Source organism: Glandiceps talaboti, chromosome 4, assembly GCF_964340395.1.
Source record: "Glandiceps talaboti chromosome 4, keGlaTala1.1, whole genome shotgun sequence".
Lineage (NCBI taxonomy): Eukaryota > Metazoa > Hemichordata > Enteropneusta > Spengelidae > Glandiceps > Glandiceps talaboti.
In genome coordinates, this window is record NC_135552.1 from 26,193,005 (window position 1) to 26,209,579 (window position 16,575).

The 16,575-nt window shown below is 34.9% G+C and overlaps 3 protein-coding genes across 3 annotated transcripts; 2 read left to right on the forward strand and 1 right to left on the reverse strand.

Moving 5' to 3' along the window:
- The first annotated feature begins 3,593 nt into the window (after positions 1–3,593).
- LOC144434405 (uncharacterized) lies at positions 3,594–5,229 on the forward strand. Its single transcript, XM_078122855.1, has 3 exons — positions 3,594–3,681; positions 3,853–3,933; positions 4,745–5,229. The coding sequence occupies exons 1-3, from the start codon at positions 3,594–3,596 to the stop codon at positions 5,227–5,229; spliced, it is 654 nt and encodes a 217-aa protein (XP_077978981.1).
- Positions 5,230–6,849: 1,620 nt separating this feature from the next.
- LOC144434406 (uncharacterized) lies at positions 6,850–11,512 on the reverse strand. The gene is made up of 3 exons (XM_078122856.1): positions 11,494–11,512; positions 9,226–9,255; positions 6,850–7,334 (listed from the first exon to the last, which is right to left on the reverse strand). Exons 1-3 carry the CDS (start codon positions 11,510–11,512, stop codon positions 6,850–6,852), a joined length of 534 nt encoding a protein of 177 aa, XP_077978982.1.
- Positions 11,513–12,933: 1,421 nt separating this feature from the next.
- LOC144434407 (short-chain collagen C4-like) lies at positions 12,934–13,413 on the forward strand. Its single transcript, XM_078122858.1, has one exon. The coding sequence runs from the start codon at positions 12,934–12,936 to the stop codon at positions 13,411–13,413; it is 480 nt and encodes a 159-aa protein (XP_077978984.1).
- The last annotated feature ends 3,162 nt before the right edge of the window (positions 13,414–16,575 follow it).

Consider the following 16,575-nt stretch of genomic DNA (forward strand, 5'->3'; position numbering starts at 1 on the left):
GTCTGCCTGTGTCTTTTATGTGCATTTATGTGTCATTGCTTTAAAAAGAAATGTCAATTGAAGACTGAAGACTGAATAAAACTTAAACATTCCCTGCTATGAATGTAACATTTCAGCGAGTATGTACACTTCGTCAACGTTATGTTCAATAAAAACTTAAATTATATTACAGTAACTTTTATTCTTCTAGTATAGACTGGTTGTCAAATCGGTAGATCAGAAAATAGAAGAACCTTTAGTTTGTTTGTGAAAAGAAGACAGTCAATCTAATACTAATACTTTATCCACACATATGTATGTCTAGTTAGCCTCGAGTCTGTTAAAAACACAGCCCTTTGTAATAGTTACCCTTGGAACTGAAACGAGGCTGTCCTATTGAAACGAGCTAGAGGCTGTCCTATAGATACGAGGCTGTCCTATAAAGACGAGGGTGTCCTATAGAGACGAGGCTGTGCTATTGTAACGAGGCTGTCTTATAGAAACGAGGGTCTGATATTGAAACGAGGCTGTCTTATAAAAACGAGGGTGTGATATTGAAACGAGGCTGTCTTATAGAAACGAGGGTGTGATATTGAAACGAGGCTGTCTTATAGAAACGAGGCTATCCTATTGAAGACTTTTTTGCCAAAGAGAAAAGACGAATACAAATGTAATAGGATTGCACAACATTGTACAAGGTGAACTTTGATGTCATGAATATAACATCTTGAAAACTTTTGATTAAAAAAGAGACATTTTGTATTACGTTTAAGTATACTACACAATGTAGATGTATTCGTTTATATGATTGTTTTGCAGAAGTGGTGTAAGCTTAATTCAAGAATGCAAGAAATATGAATGTTATCGGTACTTCGAAATATTTGGGTTCAAATACATATTTTATGTTCACTGAAAATATTAATTGTGTCATTAAGAAAATAAGGCAGCGTATGTTCCTATCAAGATAATTCCGGGAGAGAAAAGCGGTCATGTTTCGTGGTACATTAAAAGTCTTGCATTTAAAAAACAACCTCCATTCTGATGTCCAGTTTCGATCAATGCCAATGTATGGATTTCATTTTTCTTGCATATATTGAAGATTTCGACAGAAGGACTCGGAAAATCCCTTGAAAAAAGGTTGAAGTACAGAATTTGCTAGATTCTATGAAATTAAGTTTCACATTTTGGTATTGAAGCCAAGATTTCGCATTCTCTGCTCGTGACATGATGAATAACATGACACTACCAGATCACTCTGGTTTAAAAAAAAATAAACTCACTAAAAGGTTAAAAATGTATAGGAAGGAAGCTATGGTATAACATTTGGTAGTATTTGGCATTGTGTTTAGCTACATATAACCAAGTATTTTAGTCATGCTTTTCTAATTGCATAGTAGTGATCCTTTGATCATTTTGTTGTTGGACTTCATTTTCATTGCGGATAGTATCTGATAACCTACGCCCTCTACGGTTCTCATAAATTGTTTCCTATAAATGAAACAACACATCATCTGTATCTTATGGACCCATGATGTCAGTACGAGGTCATATATAAATTATACCCATGAATTATGATACAGGTATTATCATACAGGTTGTCAAAAATGTCCATTATTTGTAATAAACACTTTATGCGTGTATTTAATGGTTGGAAATGAGAGATGGGTAACGATACAAGTACAACATTTCATTGTCAGAGGTTGTCTTTGGTCAAAAATATGTTAGTCTCTTAGATAGATACATGTAATAATAAACAACTCAACAACTAAAAGTTATCGTTTTGGACGGCCTCAAACTTATCTATCGCACATCACATAATAAGCTTGGCTTTGAATCTGTTGTCATGTTAAAACTGCACTACTTGTAACTGGAGTATCATATTCGAACAAACAACCATGAACATTAATAATTAGACATTGCACATATTTATCAGTGTTCGATATTATCCATAAGTAGTACACAAACAGGTTGAAATCATGATCGTCGTTGAGGGCGCTGATTTTTGGGTAAGGACCCAAATTCATTTTGATTTGATTTATCGCGTATACCCACAGGTAATGTAATACTGTTCAGGGTGTATTTCGATCAAGTTATTGTATCTAACAAAACATTTTTAAAAAAGCGTTCCAGGTGCAGCTTTCATAAACTCCGAGTTATACATGATGTAATTTCTGACACGATATTTCATACTATTTATTTTAGACAAATTATTACTCATTATTACTCTTAATGTATATATCATCTCTTGTTATGGAAAATCTTATATTGTTATGACAATGTAATCCTTAAAATCTGACATTTGATAAGGCGATGTTTGAGTCTGGACTTTTAGGCCCATACTTTGCATTGTGATTGATCCACTTACTGTAGGACTACATTATATTGTTATAGGGTGTACGTATAGGATAAAGAATATTGATATATTTAAGAAAATTGCCTTTGGTTCTTGGACCCTAGTAAGACACAATAGATGTCATAAAATGGAAATTGTTTTGATTGTTCAGACATGTGTTCGTACCTTGTTTATTAAGACACATTCGTTCAGCGGTACAATATTCGACAATACTACGTTGTAGGGTTCTGTTAAATATACTAGTAATTCTTTCTCTAGATAGTCGCATGCAAATCATGACAACGAGAGAAATTACTTACACCATCCTTACGTATAAGGCAGTGATCATGAAGGCAATGCAGTAGAAGGCAGTGAAGATGACGCAATGTTCGATCAAGAACACGCTAATAAATGTATCAAAATTTGGTTTCTTATGTTTTAAATGTATTGCAGCAACGACCTTTATTGAGCGGAATGGTGTGCACAACATATTCCTGAGTTGTGAACACTATTAAATTATTTAATTAATAAAACATATTTAAATGAAAGTATATCAAACGTCAAAATCGTTCAATCAATCTGCCTATAAAGGTAATGTATCTCTCTCTCCACGCCCATGTTATCAAATGAAAGATTTCATCGTTAGATTTTGTCCTGAATCTTCATCGTGAAGGTTAGGTTAATCAACTAAGGTTGGTCTATACCATCAAGTAATGTTAACTTTTAAAAGTTAGAATACAAAGCAAATCTAACGAGAAACATTAGGTTTGTATCTTTGTTAAGAAGTTTTATAACTGTAAAATTGTGTTAGGATTGAACAAAAACAATTCATTTTGCCATTGGATTATGGCGACTATTTGTTACCAATTTGGTGACAGGTCTTTTTTTGTGGTCAAGATGCGTCACTGTAAGTCCTATACAGTGTTTGTATTGATAAGGTATAGCATATCTAATCATGCACTACATTCAGCTGGCATGTTCTCGACCACGTCATTGATGATAAGAAGGGGATATGAAGGGGAATAATTTTTTCAAATATATCAGATAAATACTCGAAGGGACAGACCAACATTTTCCCCGTCACACCGCGTTCTTCCCGTTGTGTTATACTCCATATGTAAGATTCCCATAGCTGGTAAACAAGGTGCAATTGGCAGAAAATGGTCACGTGAGTAGCACAACTATATCCACTCACCGTATGGTGACTAGGGAATTTAAACCTTCATTGAATGATTTCTTACGAAACATACATTTGTCTGACGTCCTCCACACATAAGCAAGAATGATTCACATCTTTGTATTACTGAGTGCCGTTTTCTTGATGTCCACCAACGTGGAAGGTGACAACAGTGAGAGAGAAGTAGGCTCTAGTAAGTTATCATACAGAAATCTTTCCTTAGTTAAAGTTTTAGAAACGATATAAAATTCTTCACAATACATTTAAGAGCACCAAAATCATATTTCCCATTTGACTGTGTTGATTGGATGTCAAAAATTAGCCTTTCAAATTGATTATCCTGCTCTGCTTCTTTCCGCTCCAGAATCCACTGTTCTCGCTGGAGTTGTATTTACAAGATGGGGACACAATGAATGTCCTCTGGACACGAAGTTAGTGTATACTGGTAAGTGTGGACAGAAAAATATTGATTTGTTGCAAGATTAGAGCTGATTACCTTTGTCTGATAAATACCAAAAGTTGGATGTATAACGAGTGATTATTAGCAATTTTAAAAAACTAGTTATGGTTAAATTAGTGAGTGACCAGGGACGTCCTTTGGACTGGTTTCAACCTAAGGGCAGTTATTGTTTGTGTAGTTGCTTACTAGTATAGGGTTTGGTTATTGAGAGGTTAACCAATGTGCAAAATGTGTGAGTGTGTGTGTGTGTGTGTGTGTGTGTGTGTGTGTGTGTGTGTGTGTGTGTGTGTGTGTGTGTGTGTGTGAATGAATGAATGAATGAATGAATGAATGAATGAATGAATAAATGAATGAATGGGTGTGATTGATTGATTGAGTGATTGATTGATTGATTGATTGATTGATTGAGTGATTGATTGATTGATTGATTGATTGATTGATCAATTGATTGATTTATCGGGTGAGAGAGAGTGAGTGAGTGAGTGAGTGAGTCAGTAAGCTAGCGAGCGAGAGATCGCGTGTTTTCCGATGTATCGAAAGCTGTGCTACAAAAAGATAATCAAATTTTTCGTTATCTAATCTGATGTGTGTATAATTGACAGTAACATTGAATTGTTTTCGGAGTCAGATGCAATGTATCACTTTCAGTGTGGGTAATTTGTCTTGTTGTTATAGTCATATTATTTATGTCCTTGCGGAAGATGAAGAGCCATCCATTGGTTATAATTATAATTGACTTCCTATAACAACTTCATAATTGTAAATTAAGTTTTAAAGTGTGTGATTTCAATTCTAGGTGTTATGGGCAGCAAATATTTTAGCCAAGTTGGAAATGGTGGAAACTATCTATGTCTACCTGTAGTACCAGATTACGATGAGGCTGAGGTTGTATCTGGTGTCCAAACGGACCGTGCGTATATTTACCACACTGAATATCTTGGAAGTACTGGTCCCTTTTCGGATATGCGATACCACGATGGTATATGCGCTGTTTGCTTAGATGACTACCATAATAATGTCATTTTGTACCCATCAAGAAGAGACTGTCCAGCTGGATGGGACGTTGAGTATTATGGGTTCCTGATGGCGGCGAGGACTGATTACCAAACAACTGAACACATCTGTGTTGATGTCGAGGGCAGAGCAATGCTGGGTACCGGTGCTTCTGTTGCCGGAGGACGAATGTATCCTGTAGAGGCACGCTGTCCAACTGGCAGTGGCATACCATGTGGTCCATACGTCGACGGATATGAATTAACATGTGCTATGTGCGCTATTTAACCAACCTCCAACCTCCTTGTTAATCACTATATACATACTTACATGTATCTAATTGATAGTACATATGAACGGTGTTTGTCAAAAATTATGTAATTTTGAAAATAAATGTCCTGAACATACAAAACCGTTACTTGCTGGTTGTTTTGTTCATCAGGTATATGACATGAGTGTATGTGATGAGAAATGACCTCAACTAAAAGTGTTTGGATAAGCTAGTGTGCGTTTTTTGAAAGCCGTGGGTACGTTGGTTTAATAATTGGTGTAGGTTTCCAGATAAAGTCCATGATACTTGCTGCAATCGATTCAATATATGACCAGGGGTAAATTAAATGCCTCCTGGAAGGGCAAAACCATAGATTTTTGTTCCTACACACATTATTGGAATGCAAAATTCTTAGCTCTAGCTACTATACATGACGTACCCCTTAATTGGAAAATCAATTAATAGTATGTGGAACTATATGAACTTTGAAGCTTGCATAAATAAGACTTTGCCTAATTATTGAAAATCATTAATTATGCAAATGAACCTTTAATATTATAAGCTACAAATCATTAATTGTGTAAATATCTCATTAAAACTAAAAACTATGCCAACTTGTTTTTATAGGATATGTGTAATTTGTTAATGTTTATTTATGTACCATATGTTGCGGAATTTGATATGGGCATTCTTTAGATATATCTTCATTACTGATAATCGTTAATTATGCAAATTACTCATTAAAGCTACACGCTACTTCAGCGAATTTTATAGGACATATGCACTTTGGTATGGATGTACCAAATGATATGTACCAAATTATACTGAATTTGAAGTATGCATTCTTAAGAAATAGCCTAATTATTAAAATCCTATCAATTATGCAAATGACTAATTGATATTACCAAAATCTAATCAGTTCTTGTCAGTACCATATAGAAGATGTGTAGCAAGTTTCATTAGCATCGGTATTGTAGATTTTGAAATGTTGTGCTCACAGACGCGCGATCACACACACACACATATACACTCTAACACATACATACATACATACATACATATATACATACATACATACATACATACACACACACAGACGGAGAGACAAAAACCTATTGTAATGGTTACCATGCTTATAACAACCATGCATATTTTGAATTCATTATCTTATATAAAACATTCAACATACAATACTTGGTTGCACAAAAGTGTTACATTTGCCATTAAGTTCTGTAAATAATCCATTATCATTATTGTACAGAACATATTTTGCTGTGAATCACTAATAACATAGAATGGGCAAATTGTGTACTTAAGTTGTTGTTTTTTCTTTTTTAATTCTGCAAAAATTACGAACAACGTATAGAAATTGATCATTTGGAATTATGAAAAGATGTGACCACTCAGGGACCATCTTAAGATCTTATCTATATAAGACCTAAGAGTACGAAAAATATTGGGAAGTAATATGTAACTAATACTAACACAATGACTCTGGTAGTTTGAGTTATAATCTTGCACCCATTATCAAATTCGATAATGGGTCTAAGAGTTATTTCATTTTCTTAAATGATTTAGGACTCAAAACAAAAATAGTGAAATATATCAATTTTTTATTTGATCTGACTGAAATTCTTTCAATACGAACACATGGCACATGTCAGTTCATAGCCATCAACGTATGGGCCACATGGAATAGAGCTGCCGGTGGGACAACGGCCTTCTACGGGATATAGTAGTGCGCCAAGCACATTATCTCCTGTACCTGGTATTGCTCTGCCTTCGACATCAACGCAGACATGTTCTGCTGTTTGGTGAGTATTTCTCTCGCTCATCAGAAACCCATAGTATTCCACGTTCCATCCAGCTGGACAGTCATTCCTAGCTGGGTACATGAGTATATTGTTATGAAAGTCATCTAAACAAACTGCACATGAGACGTCGAAATATCTCTTATCAGCAAAGGGACCCGTACTGCCGTAGTATTGAGTGTGGTAAACATATGCACGGTCAGTTTGGGCGCCTGATACAACTTCACTTTCATCGTAGTCAGGTACGAGAGGTAAACATAAGCAGTTGCCACCATTTCCCACTTGGTTGTAATATTTATTGACCATAACACCTATATATAAATAACAGAAATTTATTTTAAAATCGATTTTATGTTACTCAAGCTGTAATAAAATGAATATGATTAAGAGTAAATTTACATTTTACCACTTGACGAGTTTATACTGCCACACCTGAGGACAGCGTTTATTCTTTTCAAATTTGAAAAGTATAATCGTTTATATGTAAATGTCGTATTATTCTACATGGTTTTAGAATACGTTATCATATAATTAATCAGCTATACCAAAATATCTACCAAAGTTTCAATATCACTCTTGCAAATCAATGGAACAGTAAAATGTTTTAGCAGAAAGCTTACCATTATAAACCAACTTTGTATTCACCGGACAGCCATTATGGCCCCATCTGGTAAATGTAACACCACGGTGAAGAGAAGACTCTGATATCACCGAGAAAAGAAATTTCTGTGATTAATGTCTTTATAAATCAATATTGTATCTGTCACCCACTCGCTAGTCTCTCATATCACTTTCATCATGTTTTGAAGCTAATATATTACCTGGTATTTCAAGACCAGGATCAGAATCTTTCAAAATGACTCTAAGCTTTAAAATGCGAATCTCACAGACACACACAGACAGACAGACAGACGGACAGACAGACAAACATAACAGGAATACACACATATATGAGTGTACGTGTATGCATGCATGTGTGTGCGCGCGCGTGTTGGTATATATATATATATATATATATATATATATATATATATATATATATATATATATATATATATATATATATAGACAATATAAGTGACTCGATGGATAGATAGTGAAAGTTCGAAGTCGTCCTTACTTCCAATCCCAAGTTGAAATCTTGATAGCGACGTTTCGGTGTGTCTAGCACACCTTTATCAAACTACAGTACAAGGATGACTAATAAAATAAAACCAACAGCGCTCATACGAACGACGATATATATATATATATGTATATATATATATATATATATATATATATATATATATATATATATATATATATATATATATATATATGTATATATATATATATATATAACGCGGTGAGTATCAATCTGCTAAGACAGTGCTCTATACCGCAGTGGCAGAGCGTAATAGTTTTAATAACAAAACTATATATATATATATATATATATATATATATATATATATATATATATATATATATATATATATATATATATATATATATATATATATATATATATATATATATATATATATATATATATATATATAACTCGGTGAGTATCAATCTGCTATAAGACAGTGCTCTATACCGCAGTGGCAGAGCGTAATAGTTTTGGTAGTACTGGAACTCTTTCTTGGGTGTAACTCGGAGTTTCACGCATATTGCGATCATCAGACATCAGAGTGTCTGATGATCGCAATATGCGTGAAACTCCGAGTTACACCCAAGAAAGAGTTCCAGTACTACCAAAACTATATATATATATATATATATATATATATATATATATATATATATATATATATATATATATATATATATATATATATATATATATATATATATATATATATATATATATATATATATATATATATATATATAGTTTTGGTAGTTCTGGAACTCTTTCTTGGTTGTAACTCAGAGTTTCACGCATGGTGCGATCATCAGATTGTCTGCTGATCGCACCATGCGTGAAACTCCGAGTTACAACCAAGAACTACCAAAACTATTGCGCTCTGCCACTGCGGTATAGAGCACTGTCTTAGCAGATTGATACTCACCGAGTTATATATATATATATATATATATATATATATATATATATATATATATATATATATATATATATATATACGAACATGTACACGAACACAGACACACAATATAACAAAGTTAAATCCGATGGAAGACTAAACTTCTTACCAGATCCATGTTTTTCATCACCTCTAACATCTGTGAAGAGGAATAAAACGCCACAGAACAATGTAATTATACGAGTCATGCTTTGTTTTCAATGTTCAGTTGATTTTGTAAAGTCAGAAGTGAATGAAACTTAAGAAGTGGTTGTTTATGCACCATGACAAGATATCTTATTCACGTGACACAGTTCAACCAATTGTATCTTGCAAATATTCTGTGGGAATCAAGCATATGAAAAGGGATGAACTATACGAAGGGGAAAATTTTGGACAGTACCTTTCATCATGAAAATATCGCAGTGTATCTATTTATATACTTCCTATCTCTGATAATAGCTTCATGGCCGAGAACATGGCAGCTGGAATAAACAAGAACAGGCAGAGATGTGTTATCAATGTGAATGATAGATATATGTTAATTTGTTGAACTGAATGGTGAGTTTAATTGTGTGACCCCTTTAGACCATAGAAATATAGTTTCAGGATAAAATTGGAACGAATTCGGTGTTTAAGAGTCTATGACAGTTTATTGGGAACTCATTGTTGTAATTGTGTGACCCTTTTAGACCATAGAAATATTGTTTCAGGATAAAATTGGAACAAATTTGATATTTGTGAGTCTATATTGGGGAATCCAGTGTTGTAATTGTCTGACCATATTCATCAAACAACGAATAAATCAAGCAAAGCTAGAAATGGTACAGTACAAGTGTCTGACCATTCAAGCTTTGATGTGATGCCACGCTGATGCATTTTGGGAATTCGTGTTTGACTTTAGATGTCCTTCCATCTATAGCATGGGAATTCGTGTTTAACTTTAGATGTCCTTCCATCTATAGCATGGGAATTCGTGTTTGACTTTAGATGTCCTTCCATCTATAGCATGGGAATTCGTGTTTGACTTTAGATGTCCTTCCATCTATAGCATGGGAATTCGTGTTTGACTTTAGATGTCCTTCCATCTATAGCATGGGAATTCGTCAAATGACCAATTTTTGAGTGATTTCAGTCTGCACTTGCTGAATTTACTGAAAAGTCGTAAAATTCGAACGAATAAACACTTTACATGTCAATTAGAGGAGTGGTCTATTTCATCTATTAGTATAGTAATGATTCGTGATTAATAGGGGGTGCTGAGTTTTGGGTGCGGACTGAAAATCAATTTGATTGGGTATATTGTACCTTTCTATGTGTACTGCTACATAACTTTGTTTACCGACTGGAGATTCAATACATAATATTACGAGAAAATCATTATACGTAGCAAAACTCTTTTAAAAAATGTTCCTAGTTGCTTGTTTTAACAACTGTCTGCTGGTTCCTCATACCCAAAAATTGCGTCAATTTCATCCACCGTGTCCGATACAGACATGGTTGCAGCTGGATGTCTAACTAACCTGTCAGAAAGATAAACAAATAAAGCGATAAATCGTGTCATCTATTTCGTAGAAAAATCCCATATCTGGTTCTAACTACTAATGCCTTCGTAGAAAAACTTATCTTATTTGCATTGCCATCTTTAATTGATAACATAACTTTATCAGTTTAAACTCAGTCAGCATGTGCAACAACAGTTACATTTCCATTACTAAATATGGTAACGTCACGCCATTGGTCAATATGTATCACATGATTGCATCGAGTGATTGCTGTATTTGTGTTTAACGACTATCATGGCTGGTCGCAACCCATTTGCAATAAACTCGATCTTCAAGTATGGCGTACACAAAAATCACCGTGTTCCTTTTTCTGGTATTGGTCACTCAGAGCACAGCATTCAACTATGATTCTCACGATGAACCAGGGTTTGGTAAGAATTCATGGGTCATAAATGTGTTATGATTTATATAAATATATGGAAAGTGTTATTAACTTTCATGTTATGATTTGAATTAACCAAAAATGCAACACTTTTGATACATTCTCCGTTTCTCGACAGATTATATATTCGCAACTAATATTACTGGTGTGCTTTTTACAAGATGGGGTCATAACGGATGTCCAATTGGTACACAACAAGTCTACAACGGTGAATATAAAAAAAACCTTTATTTTTTCACCACTGATATCTCAATAATATCTGCTATACACAAACACGTTTAGGGAGCCTTCATTAATAACAGGGGGGGGGGGGCAAGGGAATTAGAGAGGGGTCAGATTTTACTAACCGGTCCGTGGAGAGAGCCATATTTTAGAAAATGTGGAGGTCACATTTTACTTTGACTTATTGCATTATCTAATTTGCATTATTTTGTGATTTTTGGCATCTCACCACTGCCACATCCCGCCATTGTTACCATGTTGTACTTTAACATCAGAGAACATATCAGGCGAATTGCTGCTGACAACCATGCAGTGAATCAGTTGTTAATTGTGGTGTAAGAAGAGGAGTGAGTCTCACAGAAGTGAAGGGGAAACAGTGTTGTAGGATATTGGGGATAATGTTGTGGAGCAGGCCTACTGTTAACCTCGGTCTAGACAACATTGGCGGGGTGCCCATCTAGTCTTGTGAGTTCTAGCCTTCAGTTCTGCCAATTTGATCCAAACAAGGGAACTAAACAGTGACCTCAAACAAATTCGCTGTGGTTGTAATAACATAACACACGTGGGGGACAACCAAAGCCCTTAGCATTATCATTGAGATGGCAGCGGTGGGATATAGGCCATATCATTGATTCTGAGACTTGCGTATCCTTTCACGTCTGACAGCATTTTAACCCATGTTTCTTGAAATACATGGGGAGGGAGTGATTTAAATATTGGAGAAAGGAAATTGAGGAAGGACCATATGTAGAGAACGGAATTGGGATGAGTTGCATTTTACTCAACAGACCGGACTTGCTTCCCCTCTCCTTGCAATCACTGAAGTTTCCCTTAAAAGCGTTTAAAGACTGCAGGTAGAGTTCCGCAACTTGGTAACCCTTAGGGTGTTTGATAACGACTTTTGGGTGTGTGGCTACCTGAATCATTTGAAATGTTCTCAAGACAAGCGGAAGATACGAGGGCTAGGTGGTACGATGAGCTATCGATGTATCTCAACAGTGCAGTAAACGGGCTTAGCCTAGTAGATTAAAAAAAATTAAGTGCGCCTCGGAAATACAAATGTTAAGAAATCTCCAACCATTTTAAGTTAAATTCAAGAAAAAATATAGCATTCTCGCAACCAGAACATATTTTTTTCCGCTGATAGGCTAGTGCTTTACAACGATGAAATATAAGGGTCACTGTATAAACGTTTGAAATAGAGGGCGAAATGAGACGAAAATGAAGCCATTATTTTAGAATCCAATATGGCCACCAAATAAAAGATTGTTGATATTCTTTTTAAAAAAAGATGGCGAATCCTCACATTTCTTTCATTATTTCAAAAGGGTTGCGAACAAGATTTCGACAGTTCGTACGGCAAATTTTGGGGAGGTTATCAGAACTTTGATAGTCAGGAAAATTGTTCCCCGAGACACACTCAACTTTTATCTAATTAATTGTCATTCCTACAACTTTAAGATTTTATTTTGAGGACAGTTGTTGTACTCCAAATCGGCCACCTCTTCCAAACCTATGTGTAGCTGCATTCGAAGACGAAAATGAAAAGTAAATATTACTTTAAAGCATGATGTTTAAATAGCTTCGAAAACGAATCAGTATAGACGTGAAACATATACTAGTATTAAAAACAAGTTTTCAAGTAATACTCTTTTACATTTCAGGCATCATGAGTGGCCGATATTATAATCAAGTTGGTAATGGCGCAAATCATTTATGTCTGCCTTTTGTACCAATATATGACATGGACAACGTAGCAACTGGAGTTCAAACTGACCGTGCCTATCTATATCACACGGAGTATCGCAACCCGTCTGGTCCATTCCTTGACAAACGCTACAATGATGTGCCTTGCTCCGTTTGTCTGGATGATGCTCACAACAACGTTATCGTTTACCCTGCTAAAACTGATTGTCCTGGTGGATGGGATGCTGAGTACTATGGATTTCTCATGGCAGAGAGAAATAATTACGGAACAGTTGATCATGTATGTGTTGACGTAGAAGGAAGGTCTCTTCTAGGTTCAGACTCGGCTATCAATTCTGCATTTCTATACTCAGTGGAAGGTCGTTGTCCAACTGGTAGTGGCATACCTTGTGGTCCGTACGTTGATGGCCACGAATTGTCATGCGTGGTGTGTGCAATTTGAGGACAGAAGCAAAGATTTTCATTATATATTCGAATGTACATCATAATATATTAGGATGTTATATTAAAACACCTTTCAACAGAAAGAATGACAAATTTTAGACTCAAGCTCGACTTCGTTTGTATGTTGAATGCACGGTGCTAGGTTTTGAATGAATGAGTGAGCGAGTAAATGAATGACCTAGTACATACGGGAGTGGGTGAGTGAGTGAGTGAGTGAGTGAGTGAGTGAGTGAGTGGGTGGGTGGGTGGGTGGGTGGGTGGGTGTCTGGGTGAGTGAGTGAGTGAGTGAGTGAGTGAGTGGGTGGGTGGGTGGGTGGGTGGGTGGGTGAGCGGGCGGGCGGGTGGATGGATGGATGGATGAGTGAGTGAGTGAGTGAGTGAGTGAGTGAGTGAGTGAGTGAGTGAGTGAGAGAGTGAGTGAGTGAGTAAGTGGTGTTGTCATCATCAACAACAACAACAACAACAACAACAACTACTACTACTACTACTACTACTACTACTACTACTACTACTACTACTACTACTACTGCTGCTGCTGCTACTACCACCACCACCACCACCACCACCACCACCACCACCACTACTACTACGACTACTACTACTAATACTGACTGACTCTCTCACTCTTTCACTCGATCACCAAACTTGAAACAGCCGACCCACTGACTGACTGACTGACTGACTGACTGACTGATTGATTAATTAACTCGTTCAGTGACTTACATGTACTAACTGACAACTAAAACTAAACTTCTGATATGATATTACTATTTCAACAAAGTAGAAGTGAATATCAGATTTCGTTGAAAGGAAGGTTTTATCCAACATATTCAAAATTATACTGCCTCTGACAGGTAGTTTCATGAATTATTCAATATTTCCCAGGCTTTACATCTTTGTAATTTATCCATGCACACGCTTTATCTCTAGAAATGGTTGAGGGCATAAGCGAACTTTTGATAAAGAAATTATTTGAAATTAGAGTGTCTGAGGGTGTGAATACCAAATGATCAAAATCTATTCGTAGTGAGAATAATTCAGGACATAGGAAGGATGATTAAATGGTGTGTTTAGTTTTGATAAATTCCACTATTCAATTCACTAATTGGAGAATACATTTGTATTTCGAAAGAGGTCACTTCACTCTACTCGGTCAAATTTTTCATATAAGTTTAACAATCTGAATAACAGTGTGACGTAATAAAATTATTGACAACAGTACTACCAAACTAGTAATACTATAGAGTTTCAATTACTAGGCTGTACGATGTCTTAACACAGCATTTTTGGTACGAATTACACAAACAAAATACAGGCATTGATAGCGTGCACACATATGAAACATTACATTTTGTCTCACTGAACATAAAAAAAAAACAGTTTTGTGTTTGAATCTTTCTTGTTGTGCATCCGACAGTTATGTTGATTTGTGTTCATAGTGAGATAAAATGTATCATTTTCTGTGCTTGCAAATTATCAGTGTCTGTACTTTGTTCTATATAATTTATAACAAAAAAAATGTTGTGCGAGATGTAAAAACCATTGTGCCGCCTAATTGAAACTATATAGTCACTCTGGTTTGGTAGTAATTTGCAGCATTTTAGTAATCAGACGATAAATATTGATTTGACAAATTGATGATACCTTAGTAAATATATGGTATAGTTTTGGCAGACCATGTTTATATCACAAAATCATTGGCAATACCCTTTCACTAAAGTCGTTGAAATTATCTTCCACGAGTAACAGACAAATCTAAAATTATGGTTCATTGTGTTATATTCAAAGGGGTTTTATGATTCTTATAAATACGTGTCTTTAAATAAGATGACAACGCTAGATTCCGTTGAACTGAGTAGATATGGTGATGAATACTATAACATAGATATGTTGTAGATTTGATTTCCATGGTATGTATGTTTTCATTTGGTAATTTACATAGAATACAAAATTCATTAATTTGAGGATATTTCCAAAGGGGTGTCAATTATTTCCATAGAAGGTCTTTCAAATAGTTTCAACAAAGCAACAGACCTAAACATATCTTTTAACCCCACATGTCTGATATAATGTTTACAAATAACATCGACTTTATGCATTTGGAAGACCGACTCGTTTCGTCAACGTTGCAATCTCGTGTAAGGTGGAACTGTGTGATGGAAAGAACGCCTACAACGTCGAATATTGTACCCATAGTACACCGTTTGTCTTGTTTCAAAATAAAGTCAGGTGAACATCGGTCCACTGAATGTAACACGTAGTATTTGGCATTGCTATTTAGTAACTATAGTTACAGCCCGCTTCAATGTTAGTGTTCACTGGTTATGTTTGATACAACCATGCAGAAACCAAGAAACTGAATATGCTGAACTTTAAGATAACAAGATCGAAATTCTTGGTATATGTCAAGTCTAACATGAAATAAACCATTTAAAAGTGCTACCACTATACTGATATAAAATGGGTTGTATGGTCACTCGTTCATAAGGTATACGTCGTCGAATGTCGGAAAAAGAAGACATTCTATTAGCAATCCTTCAAGTCCAGGGCAATGAAGGCAGCACAATTTTAAGACAATTGGGACGGTGTGAAATACATATTCCGGTTTGAAATGAATTTGCATAATTAGTGGTATATGCATAATTAAAGAAATTTTACAATCAGACAATACCTTGTGAATATATTCTCTAAATATCATATACCTTGGTTTGTGATAGTCTTGTTGGTGTGTCTTTCTTGATTGTCAAGATGTATTATGCAATATCTCGACAACGCTAGCGATTCATGTGGATAGCTTTATGGATACTATGACATATATGTCTATGGAAGCGATGAATGTCAGGTGAATATTACATGACAAATTTGCATAATTAATGAGATTTGCGGTTATATAGAGTAGGTTATATAAACTGTATTAGAAAGAATCTCAAATAAATGGATAGATATGTTAATTGTATCTTGACTCACATCATCACATGGTGGTTGTGAGTTGCATATTACTGACTAATTTACATAATATCCTTACAATCTATATATATATTTATATATATATAAATATATATATATATATATATATATATATATATATATTTATATATATATATATATATATATATATACATATATATATATATACTGAGATAATGATAAGATATGATTT

Bases quoted from the DNA above. Each gene is read 5' to 3' on its own strand.
- LOC144434405 (XM_078122855.1), top strand. From the start codon at position 3,594: ATGATTCACATCTTTGTATTACTGAGTGCCGTTTTCTTGATGTCCACC. The intron at 3,682-3,852 runs GTAAGTTATCAT...TTTCCGCTCCAG, and splicing joins TGAGAGAGAAGTAGGCTCTA to AATCCACTGTTCTCGCTGGA. The intron at 3,934-4,744 runs GTAAGTGTGGAC...TTTCAATTCTAG, and splicing joins CACGAAGTTAGTGTATACTG to GTGTTATGGGCAGCAAATAT.
- LOC144434406 (XM_078122856.1), bottom strand. The intron at 7,335-9,225 runs GTAAGAAGTTTA...ATTTATATATAG, and splicing joins TGATGAAAAACATGGATCTG to GTGTTATGGTCAATAAATAT.
- LOC144434407 (XM_078122858.1), top strand. From the start codon at position 12,934: ATGAGTGGCCGATATTATAATCAAGTTGGTAATGGCGCAAATCATTTA.